At 36.9% G+C, this 26,730-nt stretch overlaps 2 protein-coding genes across 7 annotated transcripts in view; both read left to right on the top strand.

Moving 5' to 3' along the window:
* hnrpkl (heterogeneous nuclear ribonucleoprotein K, like) overlaps positions 1-8,833 on the top strand; it is a 29,539-nt gene extending 20,706 nt beyond the window's left edge. For 2 of the 6 annotated variants that reach the window (XM_082171470.1, XM_082171472.1), the window contains exons 11-16: positions 221-263; positions 1,409-1,424; positions 1,614-1,646; positions 1,775-1,842; positions 4,425-4,594; positions 7,933-8,833. In XM_082171470.1, coding sequence (XP_082027596.1) covers positions 221-263; positions 1,409-1,424; positions 1,614-1,646; positions 1,775-1,842; positions 4,425-4,594; positions 7,933-7,963 — 361 coding nt within the window. In that variant the 3' untranslated portion in view covers positions 7,964-8,833. The remainder of the gene's footprint in view (positions 1-220; positions 264-1,408; positions 1,425-1,613; positions 1,647-1,774; positions 1,843-4,424; positions 4,595-7,932) is intronic. The other 4 variants (XM_082171471.1, XM_082171473.1, XM_082171474.1 and 1 more) reach the window with 3 other exon arrangements.
* A 4,078-nt stretch (positions 8,834-12,911) lies between these two features.
* gnaq (guanine nucleotide binding protein (G protein), q polypeptide) lies at positions 12,912-24,971 on the top strand. The gene is made up of 7 exons (XM_082171491.1): positions 12,912-13,762; positions 16,044-16,228; positions 17,724-17,878; positions 19,522-19,650; positions 19,805-19,934; positions 21,941-22,094; positions 23,637-24,971. The coding sequence occupies exons 1-7, from the start codon at positions 13,627-13,629 to the stop codon at positions 23,825-23,827; spliced, it is 1,080 nt and encodes a 359-aa protein (XP_082027617.1). The 5' UTR covers positions 12,912-13,626; the 3' UTR covers positions 23,828-24,971.
* Positions 24,972-26,730: the final 1,759 nt, after the last annotated feature.

The following is a 26,730-nucleotide window of genomic DNA, read 5'->3' on the forward strand; positions in this document are numbered from 1 at the left end:
AAGCACGAAATAGATCTCCATTCTATCTATATATCTCTATATCTATATAGATATATATATATATATATATATATATATATATATATATATATATATATATATATATATATATATATATATATATATATATATATATAAAAATAAAATGGGTTATTTCAGAGCTTTCAGATGCATGCCCACTACAAGCATATCAAATTAAGCATGTCTCTTTTCCTGTAAGCAGTGATCGAAGGGGGCGACCTGGAGACCGCTACGAGAGCATGGTGAGGATAAATGTGCATGTGAATTTGTATTTTTGCAACATTTATACTGAGACTCATTACTTGATTGTCATCTATCATTGTGAAGGAAAGTATTTTTCACGTCATTAATGGGCACTTTCAGAAAAAAAAGTGTAATGGCTTATTCTTTCTCTCTGAAGTGACAGTGTAATGGATGCATATGTGAAGCTCTTATGCCTAGTGCACTGGTTTGGCCTGCTGTTGCTTGGCAACAGATTTTTGAATCACTTGTTGCCTTGGTTACCAAGGAGCAGTTAAATACGTAGGTGAAAGCCATCACACTCGCCAATGAACTTTGTGCAACGCTGCTCTCTGGAAGATGGCAAGCCTGTCGTTGTCCACAGAGAGGATCAAGCACATTCATGCTGAATTCTGCTGTACAAACTGATAGTTTAGACTCTAATTGGATGTGGTACATTCAAAGCTGCTGTAATATAGCCAATATGCTATTCTATCAATCGTCTAATATCAACGATGTAATAAATTCTATAGAATAGTTGTTTATTTTTATAACGACAATATATTCTGTTGCAATAATAAAAAAAGAAGACTGTTTAGAATTAAGGATTTTGGCATTCTGGCAAATTCATGACAAACTAATCCATTTTCCTCCTTTGATTCCTGATACCATAATATTTATTCCTTCCATTTTCATTGTTCAGTGGGCTCACTATTGTAATACAGAAATTGTAATGCAATGAGTTAAATATTGTGACAATTTTTTGAACGAGATTACAGTATGAAAATTAGGGTAAATATGCTTAATTGTCATAAATGTTGCAATGCAATAGAAATGAGTTTTAATTATTTATTGATCATTAGTATCTGTCATTTTGCTGTTGCCACAATTTTTTTTTAAAGCAATTGGCCCCTTGAACCGAAGCCTTACAAGTGTTTTACAGTGGTAAGGAGAGTTAGGTGTGTGAAGCAGTGACCTAAAAACCTTTAAGTGGGGTAAAATCACTGTATTGCATGGCCTCGAGTGGTTTATTGCTTTCATTTTAAATGTATGTGTCAGATTGGGAGCTTGAAAAAATGAGTTATCCATGTAGAATGTGCTTTGAGTGTATGCTTGTGCTCTTTGAATTGACTCCATGTTTTTTTTTTTTTTTCATCGTTGTACACAGAGTGGAGGTGGATATGGTGAGTTTTTCAGCTTCACACACACACACACACACACACCAGCTCAAGGTTACCTCCAGTCAAACAGAGCACTGCACTCCTCTTGATAGCATAGTGTTTCCTGCTTTTCTCTCTTTATCCTTCTCTGTCGTAGCTCTGATATCTTGATCACCTTTTCCATTTTCTTTTCTTTTCTTGTTTCACCTGAAGACAATAATTCTTCTTGGGAGCCCTTCCAATCTGGTGAGTGTCAGATACTGTGATAATGGAATATGAATTAAATATTGTAATTATGCTTGTATAAGAGTGAATGAGAGGCCGACATATAACTATAAAATGGCTGAATCACAGTAAGATGTTTGTGTCATCAGGTGGTCGAGGTTCTTACAGCGACATTGGTGGGCCTGTTATTACAACACAAGTGACCATCCCTAAAGATGTGAGTGTAAAATGTGCAGATTTATTAACCATATTATATATAAGGTTATTATAGTTTGTGCTTTCATACTATTTCTTAGATTAAAAATTTTAGGTAGATTTTTGTTTTTGCGGATTTTTGCGTTTTATTTGGTGGTGCACATAAATGAGTGGAAATAGTAGGGAGTAGGGGTGCGGCAAAATATCGATATGGCGATATTTTCTCCCGCGATCGATTCTCGATGCGCTCTTGCCAAGTATCGATCTTAAAAGCCGTTAGGGCGGGCGTACACGGTGCGAGTTCGGACACTCGGGAGGTCGTGATATTGCACACGTTGCGAGTCAGTTTAACTGATAATCGCGTCAAAGCAGCTGGTACACGGCACGACTGTCTTGCACGAATTTTATCCCGAGCCGGCAGCAATCACGTGTGCTTTCGCGCTAAACACAGAGACCGTCATGTTGCATGCAGGCAAAGCTTCAGATAGAAAAATGACATAAATGTGTGCAAATGATTTGTTGAAAAGCAGAGAACAGTAGCCATTCCTTTCAACATAAAAACTTGAGAGAGAGAGAAAAGTGTGTGTGTGACAGTGTATGCGCACGCTGTATGGTTGCTGCCACTGAGGTATAGCCCCATCGACGTGGTTGTGTATGATTAGGGCAATAGGGGACAGCTGGTGAAAATCGGGCCGACTCCCCGAATTTGTTAAACATGTTTAAAAAATTTCGGGAGGTCGGGAGGTGCTCGTAACGTGCTCCGCTCGTAATTCCTCTCACATGCTGCGAGCCGCGCCCATGCGAGCATCGATTCCACTCGATTTCTCCCGAGTGAAAAAAATCATCTGCGAGCAAAGTGTCTGTGACTGTTTTGTTGCAACTGATAAGACACAAGTTGTTTTTGTTATTGTGTTTCATCCCAAAAAATAAATGGAGATTCATTTTCCTAATTAAAATTCTTTATTTTTTATTTCTTAAAACATGATATATTGTGAGTTATTACTGATAATATATCGATTATCGCCATATCGTGATATTATCGGTATCGTGAACCATGTATCGCGTATCGTATCGTGAAGTACCCAGTGATTCCCAGCCCTAGTAGGGAGATAGACAAGTGGGTGGGAAATGACCCGAGTCTGATTTGCCCATATCTAAGCACCAGTGCCATTTTTAGTATTATTTATATATTATTTGTTATATATTGTTATATTATATATTTAATCATATTTATTTATATATAATCACTTTTTTTACTCTCTCTGTTTTCTGTTATTTTTGTGCTAATATATGCAGTTGATAATGACTAACACACAACTGCATAGTTTGGTTTTATTATTAATTTTGTTCTATTAGAAGTTTCTTTTGTCAGCGTTCTCCCACTACTGAATCTTCAGTGCTATGGCAAAAGAAACAAAATTTACCTAAGACAGAATGCAAAAATGACAGTATACTGTGAAATGGCAAGAAACTTGCATGCAAAACAAAAGGTGATGATACACAGGGCAACTTTTTGAGCAATGTTGCTGGGCAATGTTGCCGAGCGATTGTTGCTTGGGCACTTTCCCATTGAAAATGGGCAATACATTTCTATCTGGATAATTTAGATTGGTCGTGGACCCTGTGTCTCATCTGGTTGCTCGTTGACAGCAACATTGCCCAGTAACATTGCTCAAAAAGTTGCCCTGTGTATCATCACCAAAACACACCACGCAGCCAATGCAGTCCAATTCACAACATGTTCAGTTCATCACAGCTACTTATCAAAAAACACCAGTTTACAATCATTAATTGGGTATAATGACAGAAAGTCATGTTATTCTGATTTAAAGGGGAGCGCACAAGCGTACTATCTATCTACACACACACACACACACACACACACACACACACACACACACACACAAAATCAAGTAGTATCAAATTTGTACAGTTGAAAAGTTGTTCAAATAAGGGAATATTTCCAGCCCAGAGCTGATTATTAAAAGAAACTCTTAAATGAGACAACAAAGTTTGAGTGCAATAATCAGATGGCAGTATATTGTAGACAAAATGGGAGATTAATCATAATGAACCTGTTGCAACAATAAAAAACTCAAATTAAAACAGTGCGTTACAACTATTCCTCTGGTATTAACTTTAGCAGCGTGCAGATCCTTATTCATCTCATGACTAGCAAATCTGGCAGCCCTGACAATTTGATCGCTCTGATAATGGTGCACATTAAAATGAAAGAGACCCATACATGCTGGGGTATCACATAAGACTACATATTACATTTATTATCAAATTCAATTAAGTTTTATTTTCTTGGCAAAATTGGTTATCATCCATTAACAATGCAGGCAGAAATTCGAATCCGCTACTAATCGGAGCCGGATGTGATGACATGGGGGCGGTGATAAAGGTCTATACCCAGCCCTAATTCACACCCAAAATACTGACTATTATTTTTTACAAAATAACTATTTATTTTTGATGTTTCAGTTGTTGGCAGATATTTATTTAATTGAATTTAACTCAAATACTTCAAATCAATTGTTTTAGCATACCATAATAACCCTGAATCGTACTTACTAAAGCTTTGCTCAACTCTTGTTCTAGCTGGCCGGCTCAATCATTGGGAAAGGCGGACAGAGGATCAAGCAGATTCGTCATGAGTCGGGAGCTTCTATCAAAATAGATGAGCCTCTGGAGGGCTCAGAGGACCGGATTATTACCATCACAGGCACACAGGACCAGATTCAGAATGCCCAGTATCTACTACAGAACAGGCAAGTCTATCACCTATTCCATCACTTTACCACAACCCCATCCTGACACCTAACCATCATGTGTCCTGACCAGGTGCGACAGGTTTCCAGCAACTTTTCTCTTTTCTGTCACAAAAATGCAGTGCTGAATCATAGCCAATCAGAATTAGATTTCAGTGTGGGTTCTGATTCCACTTAACAATTACGGTTCTTTAATGATTTCATATAACGATCCTTATAGATCTGCTTTTTTTCTGGACAGAAAAAAAAATCTATTTTCATCTGCTTTATATTGTCATACCTGGTTTGGACACAGTTACACAAATCCTTGTTTCCTTAAGTATACTAAGTCTTGTATTTTGTTAGGGTGAAAATGGGGGGCTTTCGCACCGGAGGAACATTTTCATATTTCCTATAACTATTGGCGGAGGTACCCGCTTTTTGGCATGTTCGCACTGCAGGAACTGGAAACTATTTTAGTTATAGGAATTTGGGGGGACTAAAGTTGCTCCTACATCATAGAGTTTAACCCAGTGCAATAGGAACTACAGATGAAGTAACTATGCGTTGATTGGCCATACGAAACACATTTTTAAAAAGCCGTGTAAATCGCTTACCTATACTTATTCCACAAACCTACTCCATGAACATGGAAAACCGCGATAGATAGACTGATGCCGAAGTCTAGGTACTTCTCAACCTTTACGGTGAGAAAAACCAATGCGACTTTGAAGGGACAAGCAAAACGTGATTATGTATTTCTGCTCACTTAGCGACATTGGGCATTAACCACACGGCAAAAGCTATAATACTACCAGATAGTCCTGCATAACAACCAGAGTGGCAGGGCGTTGTGACAGCTTGCGTCACTTCAGAGTTCCTACTGGCAGTGCGATTGCATCCAGGAAAATGGCCCTAGGGAAAAAATTTAGTTCTCAGGGGACTGTCCTGATGGCTAGATCCTCTGAGTCCCTATAACTCTCTGGTGTGAAAGCCCCTATAGAGGTCCTGAAATGCTAATCCAAATTGCCTGTCTCTTTTTGCTTTTGTATGTGGAACTAAATTGTATTTTCAATAGTTCTACAAACTTGCTTCATGCTTTCATATACGTTTGACTGCTGTTTCATGCACTTCTCTTTGCCTGACCTTTTCACATTTTTTCCTTTTGTGAAATGTGTACAAAAGGGTTTGTTTTATTAGTTCCATTTGGGATAGAATCCAAACATAATTTACAGAGGGGCAAATGAGTGGGACCCAGGAGAGTGGAGTAAACGCTGGCTTGCTTCTGTGTGGAAGACTTGTGATTTTGTTGTTGTTAGTTAGATGAAGTGACAACAAATCACAGTCTGCCCTACAGCACAGGCCCAGCATCATCTGCCCCTACCCTCAAACACATTTCACCCACCCTAACTGAAGAGGCCTGCCAGTTTAACCTACTCTGACTAACATCTGTACTCTCATCTGACCATGTCTTTTCTGGTTTAAACTCTGCCTGAAATCAAGCTGTTTTAAAGTCTTTCTGCTGTTTGTTGATTCAGCATGGACGTAAACCAGTCTTTCTACTGTTACATGCTAGCTTTCTACTGTAACTGCTTTCTAATGCAAAACTGGCTCCTGTCTGTAACATGCAATGATGTTCTCATGCAAATAATGAAACGCTCTTATTCACTCTTATTGCATGGGTATTGTTAAGTCACTTTGTTAAATATAAAGTCAGCATGAAATCAAAATGGACCCTGTTTTACTCTTCTTAATTGATGTGGTCTTATTATCATGAGATACAATTACTAAGATTTTTTTTTTCTCACTGAGATATCACAATATGGTTATTTTAGCTGGAAATAAGGTTGCCACAAAACCATAATTTTTTATTTTTCACAATTCTCAATACCAATTTCGAATTCACAGCAGTTAAACAATTAAACTACAATTATAAACTAAAAGCGTCTGCTCTGCTCCATAAAGAGCTGCAGAGTCGAGATTTTACTTATGACGTGAAGAGAGTGAGGAGAGATGACTGACAAGACGATGGCGGAGGTTTTGTTGCTCAACATATCCTGAGCGTCATTGACAAATTGATCAAAAGCTATTTCAATACCCCGCATATTGGTAGCAGCTCCCTGATGCCCGCAAATTATATACATCATCTCTGGTCAACACTTGCTAAAAGAGCCAGTTGGACCAGTTGATTTTTAAGCCTCTGCGGGACACACCAAGTCGATGTTCAAAGGAACTAGCGGCGACGAAAGCTGACTGTGTTTGACTCCTCTCGTCGGCTGCGTCTCGGCCAAAAATCTGCGCTTGAGCACACCAAAAGGACTAAAGGCGACTGTCAACTAGCATGTGTGTTCTGCGCCAGCGTGCAAGTAAATATCTGTCTATATCAGCAGGTATCAATAGTCTGTTTTCGTCATACAAAAATGGAAACCGAAATTAGGACTGCAGATATTCAAACCCTAAACAAAATTTAGGCTTTCTTTCCATTTTGAATATCAATCACGCTGATCTCTTTCTTTATTCCAGTCGGCTCATGTTGTTATGAAAATATTTGTTAATTTGAATGCTTTCGGTCAGGAAGTACATATTTTTTAGCAAAAGCCTGTAGCATGGCTTTGAACGCTGGCATCTCAACAGTACGGAATGGCACCATTTCTTCAACCAAATAGCGAGTCACGCTATCAGTAAGTGCTCGCCACTGATTGCTGTCACTTTGGTACATCGCTCGTCTTGCAAAGGCCTCGGAGAAAAAAAGTGCAGTGATGACCTCAACACCGCGGTAGGAATCTCATTATTGCGGTAATTCGGTTATCGTCACAGCCCTAGGTAAAACCGCTAAATGGCAGTCAAATCAAATTTATTTGCTTGCACGCATAGCCGCTAAAATATCAAAACAAAATATGAAGGGAAAAACTAGTCATCCGTACTAATCAACTAGTCGATCCCTACCTAATTTGAGTTAAAGTCGTCAAATTTCTGATGTTTTAAAGTATCTGTGTGTGGGCATAACAGAGATATGACAGCAGAAATGTGCACGTGAATATCCTGTTTCACAGTATGAAAATGTTTCATGTTGACTTTAATACCTGTTGCTTGCTAGTATGAGTAAACCTTAAAGATGCTAATAGAGTCAGGAAACAACCTTAAAATGCTCTAAGTAAATCAACATGTTTAATAATGTTTCCTGCAGTGTATTATAAACCAGATGATGTACGCACTGTATTTACTTTTTATATAATACAGTTTTTGTATTGTTTATTGTAACAGCGTTTTCCGATTATAAATCACTTGGCCGCTGGCTGAACTGTCCCAGCACTATGAGGTTTTGTCTCTGTTTTCATCCGTGTCATTTCCTCTTTCAGCGTGAAGCAGTACTCTGGTCGGTTCTTCTAGAGGGTGGAGATCGAAGCCAAACTGCCATACCCATTCACTTCAACTTGTTTTCAGAACCTACATTCCTCTGCTTCTTGGGTAGATGTGCTCCCTGCCAGTTCTCCTAACAATATTTTTTTAAACAACATATTTGAGGGAAAAGTTTTCTCAAAAGCAAGTGGATCCTCTTATTTCTTTAACATATTCTTTCTGCACGTGATTTTTCCATTATTGATTGTACTGTTTTGTAAGTAGAGGGAGCCCATCTGTGATGTCCGCTGTTGGCCTTACCAGAGCTGCATGCTTAGTCTGTGCAACATGCAGAATGTAATCTTTATTTTTCTTTTCTTTTTTTGGCCAATGAATTTATTATCCCATTTATCTTGTTTTCTTGATGATGAGACTTTTTGGGGGAAATGTAAATATTAAGTTCAGTTCTTTAAAGTTTTAATATCAGTGCCGTTTTATTTAAAGGATGAACGTCTATTTTGATTTGAAAAATGAAGGTATTCAGGATGGGAAAATGATTCATTCCTGTGTTTTTTTTTTTTTTTTTTGTAGTTTTCTCAACCCGATTTTCAGATTCGAAAAACTTCAAGAGATGGATTGACCGTTTCTACTCCATTGACATTGGGATCCGTTAAATCTTGCTGGCGCTTTTGTACGTCTGTTTGTAAGCGTTTTTACCATTTTAGATGGATCTTTCTAGACTTCTTTCTCTCCACGGTTTGGGGGAGGGGGGGAATAAATGCTTCTCTGTAAAAAAAAATTGTTGCCGGTCTCTTCCATGATCTCATATCTCTTTCTTTCTCATTGTCCCCTCTGGTGTCTTTGTAAAATGTGCTGCAAATCTAAAAAATAAAATAAAATCTGTGCCACCTTTTACTAAAACATGACTTGTTGGTTGTGTGTTTGTATCTTGGTTGTAGTGCTTTTCCATTCAAAGGGACAGATGCAATTCAAATGTGCAGTGCATATAGGAATCTAGTAACCAGGGTTATTTTAATGAACTAATACCCAGTTCTGGGTAATAACTGATTACATGTAATCTGGAAATGAAGTACTTGTAATTAATTATATTACATTTTAAAATAGGCTACTCCTAATCACACTACTTATCTATTGATTAAATGATTACATGTTATTTTCACAATGGCAGTAAATTATTCATAATTCATTGATTCTTTGTTATATTTTACATTTAACTTTCTATAAGTTTACTGCTTATATACATTCAGAAGGTCTTTCAGGTTTGTTGAATTGCACACACAGACCAGCCACTAGTCATGAGCCTATACAGAAGACTGAGACCCACACAGCACTTCATCACTGGACTTACAGAAATCACTTCACTTTTTAAGAAGTGTTTTCCCAACATTGCATATCTAATCAGCTCCAGACAAACACATTATTTGAATGCTCAATTATTGAGTAATTTAACCTTGTATTACTGTCTCTGGAAGGCTTGTCTTTCAAACACATTCAAATGTACACATTCATGTAATTTCATATTTACATGCAATGCAGGGATTCTCCAGCTTTTTTGTCTGCTGAACCTCTTTGCCCAAATATATTTACTTAAAGTAAGCCCTTAAATTTTAAGTTAATAAGTTAGGTCAATAATACAATTAAGTTAATTATAAAAATAATAAAATGAAGTTCAGGGTTCTCTGATATTAATGGTCACATGACAAGCTGGTAAACACATAGGCCTGTTTTTAAAATAAATTTTGATTTTGTTTGTTTTTATTTTAAAAATTATTTATTTACATTTTTATGATTTAATATAGCTTTTAATTAAACTCACGAACCCCAGTCTGGGAAACCCTTATGAAATGTAATATTTAATGCACTTCATGTTGTTGATGATAAAGAATGGAATATATTTTCTCTCTGTATTTTTATAACAATATGGTACGATATTATCCTATTCAAATCAATGTGATAAACGAGTTGGGTAAAAAGTAATCAAAATGTAGTCCGAATTAATAGATTACCTAAAATTAGTAATCTGGATTACATTATTAACTAAAATTGTCATGCAATTTGGAATCAATAACTGACTACAATTTTTAAGTAGCCTAATCTACCCAGCAATCTATAAAAACTAACATTAAACATTAAATGATATATATATATATATATAGTCGCATGTCAAGTCACATTTATTTAAATAGTGCTTTTTACAATACAGATTGTTTCAAAGCAGCTTTACAGTGATAACAGGAAAATAATGCAACAAAGTTTGTTTCCAGAAGAAAATAGCATCACAGTCCAGCTTAAGTAAGTTCAGTAATGTTTAATTTTTGTTGTAAAAAAGTTATTAATTTAGTTAATTTATATAGCCGCTCTGGAGAAAACCTAGCCTGACGTCGTCATACTCGGATTCTAGTCAGAATACTGCTCCGTCTCCGTTGGGCTGTGATTATGGGGCGTGGGTTGTGATTATGGGGCGTGTTTCAACCGAACCAGGAAGGAAAATGCCTCTGCACTCAATTGGATAGACCTACAACCAATCAGAGCAACGGAGTAAGTGACGTATGTTCTTCATTCATCTTTCCGATCGACAAATGCCTTGATCGCGGTTCTCTGTTCCTCTTTTCAAATGAATGCGCTGTCGATATGTTCTATAACAGACGCGATGGCGGAATCTACACATGATGTTTTATAAACAAAGTTCGGGAGGAGCACGTTCTATCAATAATAATAATCAATCCAATCAGCTTGTCATCAAACAATTACCATGTCTACCCTATCAGCATGACGCATTTGAGGAAGTTTATTCACTCTGTCAACTCACTTAACATTCCTTGACAGTTTTCACTTTCAGCATCCCTCCACTCACTCTTGGCTTGTTCTTCCACAGCCAGGAATATGGGGGAGTACTTTGGGTTCGGGCTGGCATCCAGGCTAGAGAAAACCTTGATGTCATCGTCCAGTTCAGTTCTCATAATGGTGTCAATGCAGGCAGATCAATATTATTTTTGAATATTAAATTAAATGTTACATTTTAATGTCCCCAACTAAGCAAGTCAAAAGCCAATGGCAACAAAGGTGAAAAAGGCGACAGTGGCAAGGAACCAAAACTCATCAGGTGACAGAATGAAGGAAAAAAACCTTTGGAGAACCCATAGGCTCCGTCAGGGGCCAGTTCTCCTCTGGCCATTGAACCAACATGATTATGATTCAGGCAACATTAAACATTTTTAGATATTTTTTTTAACTATAGTGGTTGCAGGACACTAGTTCATTTATGGAAGTGAGGATAGCAAAATAAAGTAAACTGACATATTATACCGAAAATTCTTCATACAGTGGACTAGCAGTAAAATTTATAAAAACTTGGGACCAAAAATTATTCAGACACTTTGACCTGGTTTGCATAAGTGTTTTTATTTTTATTTATTTTTTATTTATTTTTTTATTGCTAATGCAATCTTTTTACACTGCAGACTGAACAAAATTAAGCATTGCTTGGTAATTGGTTGACCTAAATTGGTATTATCTAATTGTGCACTTAAATTTAACAGCTGACAGCTATTCAACCTAATTATTTGTGAGACAGTCTAATAGAAGGATGGACAAAACCAGTGAAATATCAACTGATTTGATAACTCTGAGTTCTTGTCATATTTTATTACCATTTTCTAAACTATAGCGAATAAACTGTGAAGATTTGTTGTAAGTAATTGTTTGACATTTTTTTCACCATTATTCACTAAAAATCAAATTTAGGTCAAGAAATTAATTTCCCAACACTAAAGAAATGTATACAGGATTTCTTTGGAAATGTCCTACATAATTGGAAACCATTAATTATAAAACTCATGATGAGACCCAATAAGACACTATCAGCAGGTCAAGTTCCTAAATCATATTCTATGGAATGTTGTGTTTATCAGAACACTTGTATTGAAAAGACAGTAAAAGGAAAACATGTGACTGTAAGGAAGTGTAAAAATCATGTAACTATATAATCAGTCATAATAAACCCTGAGAGGGGGATCAGGACAGATAATGAGAACATGGTTTATGATGAAATATTTTCATTAAATTACTTTTGTTCTACAGATGGTTTTGTAATCATTTAGCTCCCTGTAGGACAAATGTCTCCTATCAATTTTTTTGTGTTATTTTGGAATCATGTAAGAAAGGATTATTTACAAAGTATGGGTTCCTAAATTCTAATATAATTTCATTAAACAATGTATTAAGATTGGTCCAGGGTTCCACATTTTCCATTTCAAAATTCTAATTTCCAAACCTTGTGGATTTTTCAGACCATATTTAACATAAATGGGTCATACATTTTCAGCATTATATTTAGTATATTCACCAAATTACCACTGGAAGACATTGCCTTTCAAACTGACCTTAAAATGATATGTAGTATCTTGATCAAATAAAATTCAAATAAACATTCTTTTAGTGAAGTTCAAAAGAGATTAGCTTATGGTAAAGACAAACAGTTTTGCAACCATTCGGTCGTGTTTGACAATCACTAAATTATCACTAAACATTTGCCATGAAACACTCTGCTTGTAGGCTATAATACATTTATTTTATTTTAGAAATTCCTAATTTTATATAGAGTCTGGAAACAAATATTTTTCCATGCTCTGTTTTCTTTCTTTTTTGTCATTCTTTTCCAGACCTGGAAATTACTTAAATCAAATTACATTATTTTCCATCCATACTTTTCCAAACTGCGTAGGAACCCTGAACAGGGAGTGGATGATGCTGATGCCTTAATGAACATAGGCTATTAGAAGACAAGTCCGAATCATTTTAGAGATTCGGTTGGTTCGGATAGTTCATTTAATTGAGTCGATTTCAAACATTGATTCATTTGAGTCAAACCAGAATAAGTCCCTCTGATCATTTTACTCGTTACTTTTGTAGCAAAATAAATGTTAAGGTAGGCTAAATATTGCCGTTTGTGCTTTTTTTATTTTTATTATCACCCGTTGTACGGTTTATTAAACAAAGTTCTTTACAGTCTACTTTTTTCCACAAATGCGTGCTAATCGGTTCGTTCGAAACATTAAGAAGAGTCTGTTCAAAAGAATGATTCGTTCGAGAATCATACATCAACATCCCTATTGCATATGGAAGAGTCGAGAGTCAAAATCGAGCCTATTCAAACTGGGATTTAAATCAACAGGCGTGAAGAACCTAATGGACTAAATTACACAATCGCTTCAAACGCGCGGATCCTGTCCGATGAGCAAGAGTGTTGTAGCGTTCACAACGTTTGGAAACGGCATTCCAGGGAATTGTCGGCCATATTCAGCGATACCACGCCCGGTGTGGAGATCGACTTTTACAGGGGTGCAACACCATTCATGCAAATAACCCCCACCACAAGTTAATGGACAGCTTTAACACAGTCTAAAGAGGAACTACCACTGTATTGAAGAAAGACATTCAATACTGAACACCAAATATAAAAAACAACGTGCAATGGAGTTATTAATTCCAACGGATCTGTTGCTTTTGTGAATGATACAAAACAGCTCAAACCGCATCAGGATTTCAGTCACTGGCCCATTTTGAATGTGGTTTGGATTCTCTCCTCAACGCGCTACAGGGGCACTCTTTCTCTTGCCTCGTCTGGATGATTGCATTTGAGTTGGGACTGATGTTCTGTTAATGGAATTGCTGAAAAGCTCGTAAAAAGAATCATGACGCTGGACTCCATCATGGCGTGCTGCCTCAGCGAGGAGGCGAAAGAAGCGCGGCGGATCAACGATGAGATCGAGCGACAGCTCCGCCGTGACAAGAAAGACGCTCGGCGCGAGCTCAAACTGCTCCTGCTGGGTAACGTTACGAGCCGGTGCTTTCGTGCGACTCTACCAAAACTTGCGTGCATGTGTCAAGGCGTAACAGCTGCAAGTAGTTTTATTTTTAAACTGCCATCTGAAAATAAAAAGCATTCATTCAAATACGTTTCTTAGGTAACTGATTCAGTGTCTTCGACCACTGCACGTCTTTTTTTTAGAGGAAGGTAAATATCCGCTATATTTAGAATATTATAAGCTCGACAGGTGGGACAACTGTTGCAGGTGCGGTGAGATTTGATTGTCTCTTAACATACTCGTGCTTTAGTGCTTATAAACAAAATGTGAAATATATGCATCAGCTAGGCTAATTGTTATTTTGTTTCGATTCCTTTTTTGGTCACTCGAGTCGATTCGCAAAACATTTATAATAGCTATATCCTATAACAATATGCCTCATCATTATTATAAGAACATTATTTTAAAGGTCCTTTAAGATTAATTCCTGAATTCCAATGATAATTATAGATATCATATATTATATATATATATATATATATATATATATATAGAGAGAGAGAGAGAGAGAGAGATTTTGTCTTTCTATTTTTCTCTATGCTGAAATTCAATTTAACAGCTTTTTCTTCTTCTTTTTTTACTTGTCTAAACTGGACATTAGCTGGTCTATAGTTGGTGTAAGTTCGCTGTCTTTGACCGGAAAGAGACCATCTACCAGTTATCATCTTAAAAGGATATAAATCTTTGTCATCATTTACTCACCCTCATGTTGTTCCAAGCCTGTATGATTCTTTCTTCTGTTGACCACAAAAGAAGATATTTTAAAGAATGTTGGTAACCAGAGAGTTGACCACCCATTGAATTCCATAATATTTTTTTTTTTTACATGTTTGGATAAGCTTTTGGAGGTCGAGTAATGACAACATTTAAATTTTTGTGTGAACGATCCTTAAGTGGTCAAGCTGGTTTTGGGAACATGATTGATGGTCATACAACTAGAAACAAGCTACCATGTTCCAAAACATAGCTACAATCTTAACCTTATTGAAAACAGGCTCATTTACATACCTTAATTGATTACTTAATGATGTAATTGATTATTTAACTATACGAACACAAAATTTTGCACTTGACTGCGCACTTAACTACGCATCCAAACGCACATGCCAATATACTATGCGCCGTCACCGTTTTCACAGATTCATGTTTTTGAAGTTTACACGAAGGCTCGCACCAAACCTTTTATTTGGTTCTTATAACTATTGGTGGAAGTACCCAGATTTTGGCGCGTTCACACTGCAGGAACTAGGAACTATTTTGGAGGAACTAATTTAGCTCCTACTTGACGTTAGTGTTCACTGATTGGCGAACGCACGCGAAACACCAGAACCCACCATTTTTAAAAAGGCTGTGTCAACACACAGATTATATTTACTCCACAAACTAACTCTACATATAGATGGGCCTCTTAACCTTTACACGGAGGAGAAAATCCAACGCAACTTTGAGGGGACCAGGCGAAACATGATTATGTATTTCTGCCGTAGCATCTCTGGACATCAACCACATGGCATACGCTAATAACTTTTCATTACTGTCTACTTTCTATGTATAATAGTTCGATCTAATAACATATTAGACAGGACTGTTAGACAGATCGTAAACTAATGAACACGGAGAATGCGAGAATTGTTTGTTTGCTCAGGCTCTGGCGTTTCATAGCCGTGTCAAAATAAAGGTCACGTGAATGCAACCAGAAAACGTTCCTAGGGGAACAATCCTGGTGATTAGTTCCTGGAACTATCCAGTGCAAAAGCCCCTAAAGTGAACAGTGCCGCTTTTAAAACCCGTTTCAAAAACTTGCACTTTGAAACCTACTTCAAAGTTTGCATTCCCAGGCCACCAAAACGCCGTTGTCTTGTAAATGAACAGCCAGAACGCATTAAGTTTTCTGTTTTCAGTTGAAAACGGTGTTGTGAAAATTGCCCCTAAGTTAATAACTAATGATTTTTACAACGGAAATGAATCAATTAAAAACTTACTTAAGTTAGACAATGACTTTCTTCTAGAGCTGCTGTATATCCATTTGTGGCATTCATTTCCAGTTATCATTGTAAAGCTGCTTTGAAACAATCTGTATTGTAAAAGGCTCTGATATAAATTACTTTACTTGACTTGACATAGACTTCATTAGAACATATTTGGAATGATGATTCAAGAAAATCTGTGTATTGCTCATTTATGGGAAAGAACCAGATTTTTCCACTGCTAACACTTTACTTTTCACATGTTACAACTTTCAGGAACTGGAGAGAGTGGGAAAAGCACCTTTATTAAACAGATGAGAATCATTCATGGCTCGGGCTATTCAGAAGAGGACAGGAGAAGCTTTACCAAGCTGGTCTACCAAAACATCTTCACATCTTTGCAGTCCATGATACGAGCAATGGAAACTCTCCAGATCCTTTACAAATATGAACATAATAAGGTACAATAATTTGTCGTCCCCTTTCACTCTTTCTTTTATGATGTGTCTGTGGATTTGTTATGCATTTGTTACTTTGACATGGTCACAGGTCAAACTTTTAAAGGGTGAGCCAAGGCTTTCATAATGAAGGAATGTACATTATATAGTGCTGTGAATGTTACAGATTGGCATTTTTGTGCGTCTCCTAAAGATATGACCAGGGCTTGACATTAACACCTGTCAACCCGCCAAATGAGTGCGTATTTCAGCTGTGGCGTGTAAACAGTCACTCCTACTAGCCACTTTGGCGGGTTGAATTTTATATAGGCCTAATATACATTTTTCAATAGTAGTCTTTTAAAAAGGCATCTGAAATAAACTAAGTGCAATCTAGTGTGGTCAAAAATATAGATTTTTCGATACATATCAATACTGAAATATCTGCAACTCTTCCGCAGGATAGATCTCATCTCTCCAACAGTGAGTTACACACAAACCCTTTAGTCACGCATTTCATTTGCTCCGGATGAATATTGTTGGTGTTACAGGGCTTGAATTTCACCATGGGATTGCTCGTATTGAGCATAATTTTACTCATTCCCTTTTGTGCTCACACCCAAAGTGTGCGCACACAAGACAAGTATATTGGCTATATAAAACAGTATAATGGGTTCCTGAGTCAGGTCTTAAAGTGACAGCAGCCTAATATACCGGCTACCAAATTATGAGATAATATAAAAAATATCTATATGGCGGTTTTTCCCTATGGTATCAATGTCAAAATTGTGGCCAGTGAAAATACTGAGTGGCTAGTAACTATGGAAAACCACTAGCCACAGTGACTGGTGAGCAAAAAAAGTTAATGTCAAGCCCTGGATATGAAAATATTGTAGTGAATTGTGGAAAATGTTGCGAGTTGGACTCAAATTGCATTGCCTGCATGAGAGTCATGGCTTAATGTGTCAGATTAATTGTGCTGCTTGCCACTGCTCCAAATGCATTTATGTGTATAAAACTACACACTGAAGTTCAAATTGATTAGGTGCAACTCAAATAACTTTGCCATGAAGTAGGTCAAACACTGAGTCAAATACCCTGAGAGAGATACAATCACTTTGGCTAATCATGTTGCCCAGGCTTAACACAATTACCCCTCCAAGCTATGAAATTAATTATACCATTTTACTGCCTTGCAGAAATGTGCCGTCTTGCTTTTTTCCATTTGTAGATATCCCCAAAGGCAAACCCATTTTCCATTGTGTGTAGCTAAAATATTATGGAACACAGCCTCAATCAAGTTCCATCTTATTGGGTCAGGTGAAGTGAGAACTTTAGACAAATAGTACTTCAACAAATTTGAGTCTCAAGTAAAACAGGTCAATAAAGTTGTAACCAGGTTATGTATAAGTGGGCTAGGACATGACGTTTAGTGTTGATTGTGTCCCATTGGCTGAAGCATCAGCTTCTTATCACTGTTTTAAATGCATTGCTTTGTTTTTAAATGCTTTCTTCACAGGCCAATGCAAACATTGTCAGAGAAGTAGATGTAGAGAAGGTCTTCATGTTGGGCAACCCCTATGTAGATGCCATCAAGAGTTTATGGAATGACCCAGGAATTCAGGAGTGCTATGACCGGAGGAGAGAATACCAGCTCTCGGATTCCACAAAATAGTGAGTGTTTTTTACCTTCCATAGGAAAGAGGAATCACAATGGGACCTCTCTAATGTCTCAGTTGTTTCTCCTACACGCCAATGAGATTAAATGTGGAACACATGGGGCTTTAAATGAAGTCTTCTGCTTCTCTGAGTATCCTTGTTAGGGAAAGGGCACCAAATGGCGCTTTTCCACTACACAGTACCAGCTCGCCTCGACTCGACTCGACTCGGCTCTGTTTGGTTTTCCACTGTGTAAAAGTTGTACCTGTACCTGCTTCCAGGTACTTTTTTTCGTACCACCTCCGGCGAGGTTCTAAAGCGAGCTGAGGCGAGCTGAGGCGATACTAAAATGTGACGTGAAAACACGGCAGACTGCTGATTGGTCAGAGAGAATCGTCACTATTCACTGCGTCATCATTGCACGCGCCAGACGGAGTATTCTGAATAAAAAACATTTTCTCCATTGTCCTGTGTGTGTGGGTAGCGGGTGGGTCTCGTGCGTCTCGCGTAAAAGATTAAGTCACGGCGGTTTCCTGCAGCGTCGCTATGACGACCAGGTACTATTGTGGAGGTACTATCTGCAATGGAAAACGGAGCTCGAGTCGAGTCGAGTCGAGTCGAGGCGAGGCGAGGCGAGCCGAGGCGAGCTGGTACTGTGTAGTGGAAAAGCGCCAAAAGTCTGCACTCAAAGTTCTCATCCAAACATTTCTCAAATTCTCCCAAGACCGAATGATCTGAGCTCTTTACTGTTACTGTCAACATTTGTTACCAAATTGATACTTAAAGAGTCCCCCTGTGGTGAAAATCAAGCACATGTCTATGTGATGTTTTTAATATGCTTTAAGAAAAACCATGTACAAATTAAGTCAGCACCATTGCTGAGTATTTTCTTCTTAAAACTGCAGTGAACCAAAGACAGTCTCAAAAACGCAGTTTGAAATCGCTGGGTTTTCTGACGCCACAAACTACCTTGTAAATAATAAAGTCAATGTGTGGATCTCTGAGCTGGTGCGAGTGAGTGGAGGTTGGGCTAGTTTGCATATATTTATAGAACTGCGTATACTAAATGAGACAAGGGTGTAGAGTTACATTCAAACTATTTTAAGGCATTTTGAAAAAAAACTTTTAAGAGATAATATTATTGGCTACTGGGGGACTCTCTGAAATCTCTCTGAGAAATATTTATCATCTGAGCTGTAGTCTGACAAACAGTGAGTTTTTGCAGAAGATGTAACTAATATGCTAAACCAACATGTAATTCTGACAGCTATACTATCTAAATTGTTCTGCACGTTTTATATTCCAACACAAAACGGTTGTTTTAAAAAATCTGTTTTATCACTGTAGTGAAAAAAGAACATATATATTTTTAAATAAATGTATAATTTTCAAATTTCATTTTTTTAAATGTTCTTAAAAATAAATGGAAAAAATTCAAATACGCTACTGAGAATGGGGAATGTGCTTAATTAGCTTAAATATTTTCACAGTGCAAAAAAAATGCCAACAAGATATGCTTCATTTATCCAGAATAAATTACATATAATACTTTTGTTTTTTGTTGTTTGAGGTAAAATGCAACTTGGACATATTCTTATATTGCAGTAGAAAACATAGAGATGTCTCAGAGCTGTAAAATGTTCGCTGTTTGTCTACAGTTACCTAAATTCACTAGATCGCATCGCCAACCCTTCCTACGTTCCCACCCAGCAAGATGTGCTCAGGGTGAGAGTGCCCACAACAGGCATCATTGAATACCCCTTCGACCTACACAGTGTCATATTCAGGTAAGACTTCTCTTTACAGTTACTCTTCTAGTCAGGTGTTCATCTAGTACTACACTGATATAAAAATACAGCCCAGTGCTCAGATGCATGCATGTTCCCAAACTGCTCCCAAAGCGTGTGATCTTTTAACCTCATGACCCCTCCTTCTCATCAGGATGGTGGATGTAGGGGGACAGCGGTCAGAAAGACGGAAGTGGATCCACTGCTTTGAAAACGTCACCTCCATCATGTTCCTGGTAGCACTCAGTGAATATGACCAAGTTCTGGTAGAGTCTGACAATGAGGTAAATGAAGTACCAGCAGAGGGAGTCAAAGCTGTTAGTCGCCTCTTAAAATGCTGGCAGAACACACTAGTTTGTGTGATGGATTTATTTTTTTCAGCACAGATGTTTAATTGATATAAGATTCAGTGACATAATCTAATGTCATCTTTTTTGCATCTTTAACTTTTATATTAAACAAATCACTACAGTGTTTTCATACATTCATAGATGTCTTTTTTTTTTTGGGCAGTGGCAATAGATGCTATTTACACTGTGTAAATACTACACTAAGTTAAAACAGCATAGTGTAAATAAGCAGCTATCGCAAAGAAAATAAGTACAAATAGCGATAGCTGTTGTTTACACAGTGTAAATAGAATATATTGCTATTTTCACTTAGTGTAAATAGCAGTTACTAAGACATGCTGTTATTTTCGCTTTGTTTAAATAGCAATATATTCTATTTACACTAAGTGAAAATAACAGCATTTCTTAGTAATCTGCTATTTACACTAAGTGAAAATAGTGATAGATTTTATTTACACTGTAAAAATAGCAGTATTTTCATTGCAATAAGTGTAAATAGTAGTTAGATGATATTTATACTTAGTGGAAGATACTATTTGCACCTCAGTGTTGTTGTACATTAAACAGTATGCAATAATAACATCGTTTTAATAATTATATTTATTAAAATTATGAAATGGATGCCGCCTTATTGGGACAATAAAGCTAACCCTAACCGATTAACACTTGATTATTAAACACACGTTAGACACTTTATTTACACTTTTTTGAATATTTTATTCATTTTTATTGAAAATAAATGCCTTTCTGATATGAAATGTGATGGGAAAAGGGAGTAAAGCGAATTCGGCAAAAGGTGGATTCGAACCTCTGGTCAATTTGCGTCGAAACCCTCTGCCACGCACCTTACCCCTACACTATTGTAATTTTGCCTGGCCTGTTTGTCAGTGGGTGGAGTTAGTGTAAATAGCACTAAACATGCTTTTTTGGGGGGTCAAGGACAGGGCCGGCACCACGATGGTGCAAAAGGGGGCATTGTCCCTTCATAACTGATGTGTGACCTCTCAGTTTCAGTTCATCTACACTAATGTCTATGGAAGCTGCAATAATAATCCTTTCAATTATAATTGTATGTGTTTTATTCATTTCAGATAGGCCTACACATTGTGTAGGAAACTATAAAGTTTACTCTATTCTTCTCCCAGTTCACCATCCATTTTTGGTGCATTTCGGGAGAAAAGGATGAATTTACATGATGTAGGCTAAATCCGATTCTCTGAATTGTGGTGCAAACTAATATGGTGGCCATCACGTGTTATAGATCAACTAGCATGATCATTATAAAGATGACAAGAATACACATTCACTTCCACATATTTGACCGTCGGAATATATCAAATAGGTCATGATATAGTTAACAAGTTTGTGAATATTTTGAATACAAATATAGAGCCCCTAGAATATAGATATGGATATAAAATTATATTTTGCAAGATTATTTATTCTTACTTCTTAAAGAATAAAAAGTAGTAAAGCTGTTTTGAAATATTACTTACTGTTCTGAATTCAATCTGTGAAATCAATACCCTCAAAAGTTATTGCAGTTACCAACGTGCAGGAGGACATTTGTTGATGTGTGATGATGAACTTTTGTTTCTTTTCTTTTTTTTACATAATTACACCACTACATTTTTTTTTCAACGTTTTAATCAAATTTGTACCTATACTGACCGTATAAAAACTGACTTTGGCTTTTTCCGTGCTCTGGTTGAATGATGTGATCATGTAACCAGTAGAGACTGAAATAGTTCATTTTATTTAATTTTTTTACTTTAAATGGCAAGCTGGCAAACTTTAGCAATGCTTGAATGAAAGTAGTTTGATTTTATTTTTCCTGAAATTGTCAGAAGCAGTGAACTGAATGTTAGTGTTGATTGCTGGACTAAAGTAGGACTAAAATAACCACTAAAATGGCCCTGTTATGTTATTTCTCCCCACAGAATCGAATGGAGGAAAGCAAAGCATTGTTTAGGACGATAATAACATACCCCTGGTTCCAGAATTCATCAGTTATTCTCTTTCTGAACAAGAAAGACATTTTGGAAGAGAAAATAATGTTTTCACATCTTGTAGATTACTTTCCTGAATATGATGGTAAGTCTAAAAATACTTTGTTGTTTTGTTTAATCTATTTTCTTAGAAACTAACTAATGGTCTTAATAATCAGTTTATTTACCGTTGTAAGTTTATGATCCATTTATGTAGCTTTTCATGAGTCTTTCTGTGGTGCTTGTTAAAGCATTGCTAATTCTATTGCTCATACTTTGAAGCCTTGTTCAGCCTGTCAGTCCACATGTTTGTGCATATCCAATTGAAATCCGATCATATTTAGCAAGTGGGAACGGCAAAAAAAAAAAAAAAATCACAAGAAATCCAATTTTTACAAATCTTTTTCAAGCTACATTCATATGTGGGTTGAAATCCTATTAAAATCTCATATCTGGAAATCCATTGCTCTTCTCTTTTCTGCCTATACGTCACTTTCTCACGCCACGTAAAACATAAAGACACAGCAGACGTGGTTGCAGAAAGAAGTTTGAGTTGTGTTGTTGTCAATGTGCAGGTCACGCAGAAAACTATAATATAATGGAGGCATCTCTGTGGTCCAGTAATGGGATGTCTTCACTTCTTTAACTGTGCGGCAGAGATGACAGCATGGAATAAAGCCACTTCCATTTCTGTCGCTGCTTCATTAGTAGTCCAGCACCGCAGCTACACATTGTCATATTCTAATACAACTTTGCAAATGTTTTTGGCATAGTCCTACAAACACAACGTCATTGCCATGGAAGAGAGAGAGAGAGCAATGGGACACACAAATCAGATCAGGGCTGCATTTCCCCAAAGCATCATAAGCCTAAGTTAATCGTAGAACAATTGCCCCCAATGGTCTCTGTGAACAACTTAGGCTTATGATGCTTTTGTGAAACGCAGCCCTGAACAGTTACGATACACTAGTGATGGGAGAAACAAAGCCTTTCAAAGCTGCGAATCAATTGAATCAAGTGCTTATCAAAATGATTCACTGGTGACGCCTGCTGGTCAAAAATGTAAATACAACAAAAACTCAGGCCAAACATTAACCATAACTGATTGATGTTTTATTGAAAGTGAAATCTATCAAATGGAATTACTAATCATTTAAGATTAAATATCAAATGTCTGTATAATGTTTTGTTTTATACATTTTTAGGGCTTTTTTTTTTTTTTTTTTCATGGATGGCTCAGCTAAACAGGCCAATAAGACACTATTATTCATTTTAATTATACTAATGTCTCATTAAAATGTCTACACGTCTAAAATTGATCAGAGATCGGTTAAAATCCACTGGTTAATCATTGAAATGTCAAAACGTTTTGAAACGGTTATGACGTAACGAAGCCTCGTTTACTGAAATCACATGACTTTGGCAGTGTGATACACGCTCTGAAGCAAAAGATTCGTAAAGGCTTCATGAAGCAGTGTTTCGAAAGCGCCCATCACTACGATACACAATCCGAATCCAATTGGATACACAAATTATCAGATTAGGACTGACAGTGTGAACGTAGTCCCAGTTGGAGGTTATTTTAAGTAAAATCTCAGATGATTTTCAGTATTAACCAGGTTAACCAAGATCTGTTTTCCTCTGCAAGGAGCCCAGAGAGATGCTCAAGCCGCACGGGAATTCATCCTGAAGATGTTTGTCGACCTGAATCCAGACTGTGAAAAAATCATTTATTCTCATTTCACCTGCGCCACTGACACAGAAAACATCAGATTCGTGTTTGCTGCTGTCAAGGACACCATCTTGCAGCTCACACTGAAGGAATACAATCTAGTCTGAACAACGGCCAGTTACGGTTCTGTCATTTTTCTGGCCTGGTCAAAGGACTCATCAGTCTGCCGCTAGACCCTGCTGTGAGCCAATTAAGTCTGCTTTAATTGTATGAGCAGTCGGTTGTCCCCGTTTCTGCTCCATGAAATTGGACATACAAGTTATTTCTATCTAAGAACTAAAACAAGCTGCTCACGACTTTGTCATTATTTATTTGCACCTCGCAGCTACTTCACAGGATTCAACTTGAATGTTATTATTCCATTTTAATGAAAAATGTTATGTTATTGAACTTTTTATTACAAATGAAATGATTTCCTCTTGTTTAAGGTTTATTCTGTAGCAGGTTCTTTTTGGTTTAAGTTGTACCCGTTGAGCAATTTGCTATAAATGTGATGTAGATTTCGCCGTCTTGGACATATTAAGTATTATGTGGGGCAAGTGGTCATTAGAAGGCAATGAAAAGTACTTATTTGGTTTTGTGACACCGTAGTTTCTTTTTAAGAGTTAGAGCAAGCTTAGTAGATAAGGGTCTGTTCTACCTTTCATGGCACATGCATTGGTAAAGAATAGACAACAGCTAGATTACATTAACATTTACATTAAAAGTGCCAAAGTTCCTCTAATGTGGTAGTTTTATGTATTGCCAAACTAATAATCATACCACAGGCAATAAGTTGGTCTTGCCAGTATCATTTATTTTTATACCATACCAGCTCTTTGTATTTTCTCATTGCGCTTTTCAGAAAAGATGATGACATACTGTTCATGATCTCATCCATTAAGTTCATCAGTGTTCCATAACAAAGCTTAAACGATGTGCTAAGAGAGACGATCCCTGTGCAATCATCCTTAACTTAAACTACAAATGTGCCATTCATATTTTCTGTAGCACTTGCATACATTTTGAATTTTTTGTGTGTGTGTGATAAGTTACCCAACAAGTGTTCTCAGTGAGCCAGTGATGCTCTTACTGGTATTGTATTGACTTTACAGTGTGGTTAGTGTGGTGTAATTAAGATTTGGTCAATATGTGCAGTTGTTTTTAAAGATGATGCGGATTTGTAAAGAGTATCATGTGATTAGATGCTTGTCAAACAAATGAATGTTTTGTGTTCTGCCATGAGTAAAGGACCAAATTGCTGTTGTGATCCTCTGAAACTTTTTTTTTTGGAGTGAAGCTGACAATTGTGTGGTTTGCATAGTATGAACAATGCTGAATTTGGGTTTATCACTGGACAATTTTCTGCTTTAAAACATTTTTTGCAATAAAAGGCTGCTATTTTAGAGAGAACTGTATAACTGTTTGCTAAAATGTATCAAAAAGTATAAAACCCCATAGACACTTAAGCCACTTAAAATTGCTTGAATGTCATTGCATTAAACAAAATATCAAACCAAGCGGCATTTATTTTAAAGAACATTAGCAGAACTACACTTCGATCATTTCACAAAAAGCATGAAAACATATCTGGTGTGGAAAGTGGAAGTCAAACTCTTTACCTTCATTCCACTCTTACCTGTCAGTTCAAGAAGTTAAATGCTCCTGATGATTTTACTGCACAGTGTTAAAAACAGGTTACAGAACAGGTTTGCTGGAATGAGACATGGCTGTTCTCTGCTCAGATTATTGCAACATCTTAAGGCTTCTGATGGAAATTTCAGGAGACATTGGACTGAATCAAGTAGCCTACATATTTTGTACTTAAACTTCTGTTAAGTTCTGGACTAGACTAGACCTACTAAGCCAGGGTTTCTCAAACTCGGTCCTGGAGGGCCACTGTCCTGCACAGTTTAGCTCCAACCCTGATCAAACACACCTGAACAAGGTAATCAATGTCTTCAGGATCACTAGAAACTCACTGCTAGGTGTGTTTGATCAGGGTTGGAGTTAAACTGTGCAGGACAGAGGCCCTCCAGGACCGAGTTTGAGAAACCCTGTACTAAGCCTATTTAATAGCATGTTTTTGTCCATACTTCCTCATTCCATCCCAAAACGTTGCATAAATGTGCTGTAACACAAGACACCTTACACTCTTAAGTATACAGCCTGTTCCCACAGCAGAAGTTTACATTTCACAAAGAATGTATTATTTTCTAGTTCTTTACAAAACCATCTTCTGCTGCTTAAATACCATGATGATCTGAAATGATGATGATCAGAAGAACATGTAGTGCAGGAGTTAGACAAGGAAGGCACCCCCTTTGACAAAACTTTCAAGACAACACTTTAACAGCCACACATATTTCTTACTAGCCATGAAATTGTATTTTGCATTTATTTATTTATTTATTTTATAGATTTTTGTCTTTATGACAATAAAGTTTTTCTCTGCATATTTGTGGCAAACAGCACAGGTTATTGGCTCACTCTCGTAGAATCATAGATGAGCCAGCCTGTTTCTATCATGACGTGATTTTGTTTCTCATATTTTCATTTTGGTGATGTAATGAGTGGAATATTCCACATATGTGTCACGTAGCATGAAATTCTTTGCTATATTAAAAAACTTATTTTATTCAAAATAAATAAATAAATAAATATAAAATCAAGTTCTGGATTTATTTATCTTTCCAAACATAGTTTCACTTCATATAGGAAATAAACGTTTTCCTATTGGATGGGTAACTACTACGGTATGGATTCCCCCTCATTGGTTGTGGACAGTAACGTTTGTGTTACTAATATAACCTCAGTGCATTCACATTACATTTAGGCTAAATCAAACATCAAACTTTTTTGGTTGCGCGCCCCCCTTTAAACCTTTAAAAGAATCAGTACAATATATAAATATATAAAATATATACACAATATAAACATTATATAAAAGCGTCTAAATAACTGTTTTTGACAGCGCCTCACAAGCTCAGCTTCTTGTTCGTCTTCTCACTGGAACACGCACAGCAGCGGA

This window comes from Leuciscus leuciscus (assembly GCF_965113295.1).
Source record: "Leuciscus leuciscus genome assembly, chromosome: 5".
Taxonomy (NCBI): Eukaryota; Metazoa; Chordata; class Actinopteri; order Cypriniformes; family Leuciscidae; genus Leuciscus; species Leuciscus leuciscus.

Bases quoted from the DNA above. Each gene is read 5' to 3' on its own strand.
- gnaq (XM_082171491.1), top strand. From the start codon at position 13,627: ATGACGCTGGACTCCATCATGGCGTGCTGCCTCAGCGAGGAGGCGAAA. The intron at 13,763-16,043 runs GTAACGTTACGA...TACAACTTTCAG, and splicing joins GCTCAAACTGCTCCTGCTGG to GAACTGGAGAGAGTGGGAAA. The intron at 17,879-19,521 runs GTGAGTGTTTTT...GTTTGTCTACAG, and splicing joins CTCTCGGATTCCACAAAATA to TTACCTAAATTCACTAGATC.